This window comes from Dermacentor variabilis, chromosome 10, assembly GCF_050947875.1.
Source record: "Dermacentor variabilis isolate Ectoservices chromosome 10, ASM5094787v1, whole genome shotgun sequence".
NCBI classification, from domain to species: Eukaryota; Metazoa; Arthropoda; class Arachnida; order Ixodida; family Ixodidae; genus Dermacentor; species Dermacentor variabilis.
The window spans coordinates 8,669,802-8,681,979 of record NC_134577.1 but is presented as its reverse complement, the minus strand read 5'-3'; the positions used below and the strand labels follow the sequence as shown (position 1 = coordinate 8,681,979).

Below are 12,178 nucleotides of genomic sequence, written 5' to 3'. Positions count from 1 at the left end.
ATGTGAAGCTCAAATACCACCCATTCATCACTTCCCCTGCAAAGCGTGTTTACAGATACTAGCTTCATTGATTAATAAACGAATTTGCGCAAGTAAATTATAGGGGAAACAACATCAGCCTATAATAGTATAGTTCCATGTCAAGCTCAAATTCCACCCATCCATCACTGCCGCTGCCAAGCATGTTTACAGATACTAGCTTGACTGATTATTAAACGAATTTGCGCAAGTAAATTATAGGGGAAAGAACATCAGCCTATAATAGTATAGTTCAATGTTAAGCTCAAATACCACTCATTCATCACTTCCCCTGCAAAGCATGTTTACAGATACTAGCTAAACTGATTAATAAACGAATTTCCGCAAGTAAATTATAGGGGAAAGAACATCAGCCTATAATAGTATAGTTCTATGTGAAGCTCAAATACCACCCATTCATCACTGCCCCTGCAAACATGTTTACAGATACTAGCTTAACTGCTTAATAAACTAATTTGCGCAAGTAAATTATAGGGGAAAGAACATCAGCTTATAATAGTATAGTTGTATGTGAAGCTCAAATTCCACCTATCCATCACTTACCCCTGCAAAGCATGGTTACAGACACTAGATTAACTGATTAATAAACAAATATGCGCAAGTTATAAGGGAAAGAACATCAGCCTATAATAGTATAGTTCCATGTGAAGCTCTATTTCCACCCCTCCATCACTGCCCCTGCAAAGCGTGTTTACAGACACTAGCCTAAATGATTCATGAACAAATTTGCGCAAGTAAATTATAGGAGAAAGAACACCCTATAATAGTAGAGTTCCATGTGAAGCTCAAGTTCCACCCATCCATCACTGCCTATGCAATGCTCGTTTATAGATACTAGCTTTTCTGCTTAATAAACGAATTTGCGCAAGTAAATTATAGGGGTAAGAACATCAGCTTAAAATAGTATAGTTCTATGTGAAGCTCAAAATCCACCCATGCATCACTGCCCCTGCAAAGCATGTTTAAGATACTAGCTTAACTGATTAATAAACAAATTTAGGCAAGTAAATTATAGGGGAAACAACATCGGCCTATAATAGTATAGTTCTATGTGAAGCTCAAATTCCACCCATCCACCACTGCCCTTGCAAAGCGTGGTTACAGATACTAGCTTAACTGATTCATAAACGAATTTGCGCAAGTAAATTTTAAGGGAAAGTGCAGGAGCCTATAATAGTATAGTTCTATGTGAAGCTCAAATACCACCCATTCATCACTGCCCCTGCAAACATGTTTACAGATACTAGCTAAACTCAATAATAAACGAATTTGCGCAAGTGAATTATAGGGGAAAAAACATCAGCCCATAATAGTATAGTTCTATGTGAAGCTCAAATACCACCCATTCATCACTTCCCCTGCAAAGCGTGTTTACAGATACTAGCTTCACTGATTAATAAACGAATTTGCGCAAGTAAATTATAGGGGAAACAACATCAGCCTGTAATAGTATAGTTCCATGTCAAGCTCAAATTCCACCCATCCATCACTGCCGCTGCCAAGCATGTTTACAGATACTAGCTTGACTGATTATTAAACGAATTTGCGCAAGTAAATTATAGGGGAAAGAACATCAGCCTATAATAGTATAGTTCAATGTTAAGCTCAAATACCACTCATTCATCACTTCCCCTGCAAAGCATGTTTACAGATACTAGCTAAACTGATTAATAAACGAATTTCCGCAAGTAAATTATAGGGGAACGAACATCAGCCTCTAATAGTATGGTTCCGTGTGAAGGTCAAATTCCACCTATCCATCACTTACCCCTGCAAAGCATGGTTACAGATACTAGATTAACTGATTAATAAACAAATTTGCGCAAGTTATAAGGGAAAGAACATCAGCCTATAATAGTATAGTTCCATGTGAAGCTCTATTTCCACCCCTCCATCACTGCCCCTGCAAAGCGTGTTTACAGACACTAGCCTAAATGATTCATAAACAAATTTGCGCAAGTAAATTATAGGAGAAAGAACATCAGCCTATAATAGTAGAGTTCCATGTGAAGCTCAAGTTCCACCCATCCATCACTGCCTATGCAATGCTCGTTTACAGATACTAGCTTTTCTGCTTAATAAACGAAATTGCGCAAGTAAATTATAGGGGTAAGATCATCAGCTTAAAATAGTATAGTTCTATGTGAAGCTCAAAATCCACCCATGCATCACTGCCCCTGCAAGGCATGTTTAAGATACTAGCTTAACTGATTAATAAACAAATTTAGGCAAGTAAATTATAGGGGAACAACATCGGCCTATAATAGTATAGTTCTATGTGAAGCTCAAAAGCACCCACACATCACTTCCCCTGCAAAGCACGTTTACTTATACTAGCCTAACTGATTAATAAACGAAGTTCCGCAAGTAAATTATAGGGGAAAGAACATCAACCTATAATAGTATAGTTTCATGTGAAGCTCAAATTCCACCTATACATCACTTGCCCTGGAGAGCACGTTTACAGATATTAGCTTAACTGACTAATAAATGGATTTGCACAATAATTGGGGAAAGAACATAAGCCTATAATAGTATAGTTCCATGTGAAGCTCAAATTCCACCCATCCATCACTGCCCCTGCAAAGCATGTTTACAGATACTAGCTTAATTGATTAATAAACAAGTTTGCGCATGTAAATTATAGGGGAAAGAACATCAACCTATAATATTAGTGCTCTATTTGAAGCTCAAATACCACCCATTTATCACTTCCCCTGCAAAGCATGTTTACAGATACTAGCTTAACAAATTTGCGCAAGTAAATTATAGGGGAAAGGACATCAACCTATAATAGTGTAGTTCTATTTGAAGCTCAAATACCACCCATTTATCACTTCCCCTGCAAAGCATGTTTACAGATACTAGCTCAACAAATTTGTGCAAGTAAATTATAGGGGGAAGAACATCAACCTATAATAGTATAGTTCTATGTGAAGCACGAATACCGCCCACCCATCACATCCCCTGCAAAGCACGTTTACAGATACTAGCTAAACTGATTAATAAACGAATTTGCGCGAGTGAATTACAGGGGAAAGAACATCAGCCTATAATTGTATAGTTCCATGTGAAGCTCAAATACCACCCATTCATCACTTCCCCTGCAAAGCATGTTTACAGATACTAGCTTAACTGACTAATAAACGGATTTGCGCAATAATTGGGGAAAGAACATCAGCCTATTATAGTATAGTTCTATGTGAAGCTCAAATACCACCCATCCATCACTTCCCCTACAAAGCATGTTTACAGATACTAGCTTAACTGATTAATAAACAAATTTGCGCAAGTAAATTATAGGGGAAAGAACATCAGCCTGTAATAGCATAGTCCCATGTGAAGCTCAAATTCCACGCATCCATCACTGTCTTGCAAAGCATGTTTACAGATACTAGCTTAACTGATTAATAAACAAATTTGCGCGAGTAAATTATAGGCGAAAGAACATGAGCCTATAATTGTACAGTACCATGTGAAGCTCAAATATCACCCATTCATCACTTCCCCTGAAAACCTTGGTTACAGATACTAGCTTAAATGATTATTAAACGAAGTTGCGCAAGTAAATTATAGAGGAAAGAACATCAGCCTGTAATAGCATAGTCCCATGTGAAGCTCAAATTCCTCGCATCCATCACTGCCCCTGCAAAGCACGTTTACAGATACTAGCTTAACTGATTAATAAACGAATTTGCGCAAGTAAATTATAGGGGAAAGAACATCAGCTTATAATAGTATAGTTCTATGTGAAGCTCAAATTCCACCCATCCATCACTGCCCATGCAAAGCATGTTTACAGATACTAGCTTAACTGATTAATAAACAAATTTGCGCGAGTAAATTATAGGCGAAAGAACATGAGCCTATAATTGTACAGTACCATGTGAAGCTCAAATATCACCCATTCATCACTTCCCCTGAAAACCTTGGTTACAGATACTAGCTTAACTGATTAATAAACAAATTTGCGCAAGTAAATTATAGGGGAAAGAACATCAGCCTGTAATAGCATAGTCCCATGTGAAGCTCAAATTCCACGCATCCATCACTGCCCCTGCAAAGCATGTTTACAGATACTAGCTTAACTGATTAATAAACGAATTTGCGCAAGTAAATTATAGGGGAAAGAACATCAGCCTATAATAGTATAGTTCCATGTGAAGCTCAAGTTCCACCCATCCATCACTGCCCCTGCAAAGCATGTTTACAGATACTAGCTTAACTGATTAATAAACGAATTTGCGCAAGTAAATTATAGGGGAAAGAACATCAGCTTATAATAGTATAGTTCTATTTGAAGCTCAAATTCCACCCATCCATCACTGCCCATGCAAAGCATGTTTACAGATACTACCTTAACTGATTAATAAACGAATTTACGCAAGTAAATTATAGGGGAAACAACATCAGCTAATAATAGTATAGTTCCATGTGAAGCTCAAATTCCACCCATCCATCACTGCCCCTGCAAAGCATGTTTACAGATACTAGCTTAACTGATTAATAAACAAATTTGCGCGAGTAAATTATAGGCGAAAGAACATGAGCCTATAATTGTACAGTACCATGTGAAGCTCAAATATCACCCATTCATCACTTCCCCTGAAAACCTTGGTTACAGATACTAGCTTAACTGATTAATAAACGAAGTTGCGCAAGTAAATTATAGAGGAAAGAACATCAGCCTGTAATAGCATAGTCCCATGTGAAGCTCAAATTCCTCGCATCCATCACTGCCCCTGCAAAGCACGTTTACAGATACTAGCTTAACTGATTAATAAACGAATTTGCGCAAGTAAATTATAGGGGAAAGAACATCAGCTTATAATAGTATAGTTCTATGTGAAGCTCAAATTCCACCCATCCATCACTGCCCATGCAAAGCATGTTTACAGATACTAGCTTAACTGATTAATAAACAAATTTGCGCGAGTAAATTATAGGCGAAAGAACATAAGGCCTATAATTGTACAGTACCATGTGAAGCTCAAATATCACCCATTCATCACTTCCCCTGAAAACCTTGGTTACAGATACTAGCTTAACTGATTAATAAACAAATTTGCGCGAGTAAATTATAGGCGAAAGAACATGAGCCTATAATTGTACAGTACCATGTGAAGCTCAAATATCACCCATTCATCACTTCCCCTGAAAACCTTGGTTACAGATACTAGCTTAACTGATTAATAAACGAAGTTGCGCAAGTAAATTATAGAGGAAAGAACATCAGCCTATGATAGTATAGTTCGATGTGAAGCTCAAATTCCACCCATCCATCACTGCCCCTGCAAAGCATGTTTACAGATACTAGCTTAGCTGATTAATAAATGAATTTCCGCAAGTAAATTATAGGGGAAAGAACATCAGCCTATAATAGTATAGTACTATGTGACGCTCAAATACCACCCATCCATCACTTCCCCTACAAAGCATGTTTACAGACACTAACATAACTGACTAATAAACGGATTTGCGCAATAACTGGGGAAAGAACATCAGCCTATAATAGTATAGTTCTATGTGAAGCTCAAATACCACTCATCCATCTCTTCCCCTGCAAAGCATGTTTACAGATACTACCTTAACTGATTAATAAACGAATTTACGCAAGTAAATTATAGGGGAAACAACATCAGCTAATAATAGTATAGTTCCATGTGAAGCTCAAATTCCACCCATCCATCACTGCCCCTGCAAAGCACGTTTACCGATACTAGCATAACTGATTAATAAACAAATTTGGGCAAGTAAATTATAGAGGAAAGAACATCAGCCTGTAATAGCATAGTCCCATGTGAAGCTCAAATTCCTCGCATCCATCACTGCCCCTGCAAAGCACGTTTACAGATACTAGCTTAACTGATTAATAAACGAATTTGCGCAAGTAAATTATAGGGGAAAGAACATCAGCTTATAATAGTATAGTTCTATGTGAAGCTCAAATTCCACCCATCCATCACTGCCCATGCAAAGCATGTTTACAGATACTAGCTTAACTGATTAATAAACAAATTTGCGCGAGTAAATTATAGGCGAAAGAACATGAGCCTATAATTGTACAGTACCATGTGAAGCTCAAATATCACCCATTCATCACTTCCCCTGAAAACCTTGGTTACAGATACTAGCTTAACTGATTAATAAACAAATTTGCGCAAGTAAATTATATGGGAAAGAACATCAGCCTGTAATAGCATAGTCCCACGTGAAGCTCAAATTCCTCGCATCCATCACTGCCCCTGCAAAGCACGTTTACAGATACTAGCTTAACTGATTAACAAACAAATTTGCGCGAGTAAATTATAGGCGAAAGAACATGAGCCTATAATTGTACAGTACCATGTGAAGCTCAAATATCACCCATTCATCACTTCCCCTGAAAACCTTGGTTACAGATACTAGCTTAACTGATTAATAAACAAATTTGCGCGAGTAAATTATAGCGGAAAGAACATCAGCCTATAATAGTATAGTTCCATGTGAAGATCAATTTCCACCCATCCATCACTGCCCCTGCAAACATGGTTACAGATACTAGCTTAACTGATTAATAAACGAAGTTGCGCAAGTAAATTATAGGGGAAAGAACATCAGCCTATAATAGTATAGTTTCAGGTGAAGCTCAAATTCCACCCATCCATCACTTCCCATGCAAAGCATGTTTACAGATACTAGCTTAACTGACTAATAAACGGATTTGCGCAAGTAAATTATACGGGAAAGAACATCAGCCTATAATAGTATAGTTCCATGTGAAGCTCAAATTCCACCCATCCATCACTGCCCCTGCAAAGCACGTTTACAGATGCTAGCTTAACTGACTAATAAACGGATTTACGCAATAATTTGGGGAAGAACATCAGCCTATAATAGTATCGTTCTATGTGAAGCTCAAATACCACCCGTCCATCACTTCCCCTGTAAATGCTTGTTTACAGATACTTATTTGAATAATAAACAAATCTGCGCAAATAACTTGTAGCGGACAAAAACACCTGCCCACAGTAGTATAGTCATATGTGAAGCACAAATTCGACCCATTCATGACTCCCCCTGCAACTCGTCAAAGACACTAACTTGATTCATAAACAAGTTTGCGTAAATAACTTATAGCGAAAGAAATATACGTTAGCCTACACGGGTATGTAAGTACCTCAGCTCAGTCGTGTTACCTCAGTGTTATGTGGAGCTCAAAATAGACCCAGCCATCGCTCCCCGTACAAATGCCCGCTTAGAGACACTAACTTACTTAAAAAATGGACGAATTTCACTAAATAAGTTATAATGGAAGAAATCCTCAGCCCATAGTAGTATAGTTCCATGTGAAGCACAAACTCCCCCCATTCATGAATCCCCCCGCAAAGCATGTTCACAGATACTTACTTGATTGATAAAGGAACTTGCGCAAATATATTATAGCGGACAAAAACGCCAGCCTACAATAGTATAGTTCTATGTGAAGATCAAGTTCGACCCATCCATCACTCCCCCTGCAAATGCTTTTCGTAATCTCTGTCAAGCGAAGCTGAAGTGAAGCGTGTAAATATGTGCTATAGACGAAAGGGCGATGCATAAAACTGTTCTCACTTTCATCCTGTGCCGCATTTAATCCCATTAAAATGTATGTTTCTCAAACACAAGGGTCACAATTTCAATCTCGTGCAATATTTCATGTTTATCGACTACACCGTTCAAAAAAAAAAAAAAGCTATGAGCACATTCAAGCATAGAGTCAGGCGGCTACGGAGCATTAGAAATTTACGCTGAGATGTCACGTGGACAAATGCAACTTATGATGCTTGTCGATGCAAGAATGGCGATGACAGGTGTATGCACAGAAAATTATGGCGCATGTCTAGATACGTTTATGATTATGTACCTCTTATGTCACAGCGACATACCCACCGGAACATACCGAATGGATAATTCAAATAAAATGAAGTGCACCAAAGCATCAGCTTATTATAATGTGCTAATTCGTTAGGACCGTCTGTGCTTCGGAGATACACATCTGCCGAGATGCCGACCGACAAGGAAGCAGCAACCGCTGCCACGCCAAACCCGGGAGGGTAGGCAAAGAAACCTTTGCTTTAAAATACACACTTATCTAAATGTTTGCGCAACCTATGGATTGCTCATATAAAGGTTGGCCCTACCACACCTTTGAGGTTGTTTGCGTAATCGTTACGCTATTCTCCACTCTGCGGTTAGCCATCTGCATGCCAACCTATCTCGCACATTAAGGCGAGCCTCCGCGCCGCATGTTACCAGATGGTTCAACCTCTTAGTGTAAAGTGAATAACTTGTGTATCTTTGTGCGCGCCCGTGAGAAGAATAGAAAAAGACAGATTGAGAAGACGAAGGTCTAACGACGACCGCACATTGTGAAGGACGAAAACGGCGCTGAAGTACGGCAGAAACGGCGAGGACGTCGTGCTGACGACAGTAGCAAGAACACTGTTATGATGTCCCAAAGAAGACCTCGGCAAGACGACGACAACACCGCCATGGTGATGGCGAGGGTGACAAAGCTTTAATGTAACGGCAGCATGACGTAGATGACACGACCACTAAAGTGGTCTGGCGAAGACAGCACGATAACAGCGACAAAAATACCGGAATGACGACGACGACATGGCAACATTAACAGTATGACGAAGACGTTGACGCGCTGAGCACAACCACAATATTACAAAACGACGGCGATGTGACGAATATGTAATGGTCACTATGACGTCAGGGCATGACTACAGTGCTGTGCAGAAATCACCGCAGAATATTTCCAATGTAAGCGAAAAGCCCGAATGAGCAAACGAACCAATGGGTCAACTAATGAACCACTGAAAGAGGGAACTAGGAAATGAACTAATGAACGACTGAACGAACGAACGAACGAACGAACCACTGAATGACAAAAGTGGCGAAAGGTCCAATGAGCGTTTACCTTGCAGAGTCCGAACACCTACCACTGACCATCCACGAAAACGGGTGAAAGCGGCAAAACAAAAAAAATTATTCACAAGAAGGTGCAACCACAAACATTCCATCGCGCGCTCTTGAGCCGCTGCCTAATTATAATCGTCAATGTCTATGTACGCGCTGTACAAAATTCAGGGTTGCAACTTTTTCCTGCCACAGCAGTTCAGTAGTCATGCACCAATGACACCCATCGTCACGTCGTCCTGTCAGCGTCGTTGTGCAGTAATATTGCTTTCGGGCGCAGCATGTCGCTATCGCTGATTATCATATTATTATTATTATTATTATTATTATTATTATTATTATTATTATTATTATAGGTTTATAAATGAATGTAACACAAAGAACTACGGGCCAGAATTTTTTAAAATGGCCTGACGAGACAAGAGTTCGCGAAAGCCGCAAACAGAAGTGACCATAAGACACTAGGTACATATCGCACACGAAGAAAGGTTTCAAGGATCGCCCACGAAAGAAACAGGCACGTGCAGAAGCAATATGTTATATGATATAATGGCCTCACTAATTAAGCAGAAGGGGCAAAGCAGTCTCGATTGTTCAAAATTTTAACCTAATGCCTACAGTGGTGCCTGGTGCTGACGTGACGGGAACGGGTGAAACAGGCAAAAGAAACAGCTGTTCGCTTAAATTTTGCAGCCATAAACATTCTACAGCCAACACTGCAACTTTTTCCTGCCACAGCAGTTAAGCAGTCTTGTCACCGACGACATAGTCATCACCACGTCGTCATGTTAACGCCGTTGCGTCGTAACCTTGGCGCGCATCATTGATGAATGACATGCTGACATATTAACGATTTCTTAATACTAAAATGTATCACAAATTCCAAAGACCCACACATAACTCCTAAACAATGATGTGACAAGTGAAAACAGAGTTGCCGAAAGCTACTAACAGAGAGCCCATAGTGCACACAAAGCAAAGCTTCAAAAAAAAAATAAATTAAGTTATGGGGTTTAACGTGCCAAAACCACTTTCTGATTATGAGGCACGCCGTAATGGAAGACTCCGGAAATTTCGACCACCTGGGGTTCTTTAACGTGCGCCTAAATCTGAGCAGCAAAGTTTCAAGGATCTTCCAAAATGAAAACAAGCACGGGCAAGAACAAAGTGGTATGCAATGCCCTGTATTCGCCCTTAAAGCAGCATGGACAACGTAAACTCGATTGTTCCTAATTTTAACCTGGTGCGTCCTCGAATACCGAAGAAACTCTTTCCCATAAAGATACGATCGCTCTTCAGTGACGCTCAGGGACATAAGCACGTAGCCGCAACAGATGAGCGTAGATTGCCGTCTGTGACCGCCTACGCAGAACTGCCGAACCACGCTTTCTTTCAACGCTACAGCTCTCCCGAAGACGCGTGACTGCAAATCCTTCTTTGTGTGTCAGCAGCATTCTTATCCCTCGACAAGCATCGCACGTCGTCCACGTGACATCGCTACGCAGGCGTGCCACACTGGGCGCATCCACCTGATTGGTTGCTTGCATTTCGTAATAGCTTCGGGACGGTGTAGTGCGGTTATAAAAATTGTCCGAGGTGAACTTTTTGCATAAACATTGCATAAATTGGCCCGTTGCATAGGATGAAATAAAACGATTGTACGCATCGCCGTTAATCGTATGGCATCTATATATAAAGTGTTGCTTCAAATAGATTGCAGCATGTGCCTTGGACCTGCAAAAATTATATATATATATATATATATATATATAACATCGGTGGAAAATATGCCGAATCAGGTGCATGCCAAGAGCAATAAAGTTATGCCGCAAAAAAAAAGAATATATATATATATATATATATATATATATATATATATATATATATATATATATATATATATATATATATATATATATATTCTTTTTTTTTTGCGGCATAACTTTATTGCTCTTGGCATGCACCTGATTCGGCATATTTGCCACCGATGATGCCACGGCAGAAACTAGCAAAAACATCACAAAACGTCGGCCAACGTGCAATAATGCTTTAATGCGCCTTTAGCAATTTTTGAATTGCGTTTCCAAATATGGAGCGAAAAGGTTGTTTTCAACGCGCCGACATCACATTCGGCGAGATGCTGCGCTAAACTGGCAGCTCCAGTGCACTGGTCTAATGGTTGATAGGGCAGGAAAAAAGCGCTTTACAGCAAAAATCAACCAAAGGTAAGCACCGCATAGCTCCTACACAAAAATTTCAGTAACCGAAATTACTTCACTTTAAAGAAATAGAAACGATTGCGCTCACCTTGTCTCCTAGGAAACAGAACTTGGCCCGGCTGTGCGTCCTCCCGTTGTTCGAACCATGAGCCACGAGGTAGTCCTACACACACAAGCAGCCAACATTTTTTCAGTCAATTTGTGGCGCCTTCGAACATGTTCAGGCCTGGCGGCACAAGCTAAAGTTATTCACGAAAACAGGTAAGCCTTCTTGCGCTCAGTCACATGCACCCACGAATGGCGAAATGGCAGCCAACGCGAAATCAAGTCGCGATATTAGAGTAGGCTACGTCGCCTGCTGCTGTGGCAAAGTCAACGTTTACGTACGAAGAATTGGCCGAACTAATAAAACGCGGTGGGGACGAAATTATTTTTTTCAGCACATCGGCATAAAATTCCGTGGCCTGTTGCACTGGACTGGCAACTGTAATGCGTTTGTCTAACGGTTGATAAGCATATTTGGGGACCAGGAAAAAGAAAGCGTTTCGCAGCAAGAGGAGTAGAAGGCATTTAGCATAGGTGCTACGCGAAATATTGATTGCCGTATTTTTTTTCAAAACCGTTGCAAGAATTGGTCTCACCTCGCCTCCTGAGAAACGCAGCTTGGCCCCGCTGTCCGACCCCGCGTTGTTCGAGCCAGCGGAATGTAACTGAAGTGAAGAACGCATTCTTTCTGTCACTTCTTGATCCCTTCGAAAGAGCGGCGCGGGTTGCGGCTCGGCGGCAGAAGCTATACTTCACGAAATCAGGGGCGCGATCGGAGATCGGTTGTTCGGAGCGCGCGGATTGGCCTAGACCGCGCCGACTTCATCAGGCGCGCCAAGTCGGCACTCTCGCACGCAATCGCACAACCCGACAAAGGTCAAAATGGCAGCCAAGGTCAAAGCTAGCCGCGATATCAGTGAAGGCTA

General features: G+C 40.4%; 1 protein-coding gene across 1 annotated transcript in view; it reads right to left on the bottom strand.

Moving 5' to 3' along the window:
* Window positions 1-11,965, bottom strand: part of LOC142559798 (uncharacterized) — a 93,452-nt gene extending 81,487 nt beyond the window's left edge. The window contains exons 1-2 of the mRNA XM_075671454.1: window positions 11,849-11,965; window positions 11,296-11,370 (exon numbers count right to left, since the gene is read on the bottom strand). Coding sequence (XP_075527569.1) covers window positions 11,296-11,370; window positions 11,849-11,935 — 162 coding nt within the window. The 5' untranslated portion in view covers window positions 11,936-11,965. The remainder of the gene's footprint in view (window positions 1-11,295; window positions 11,371-11,848) is intronic.
* Window positions 11,966-12,178: the final 213 nt, after the last annotated feature.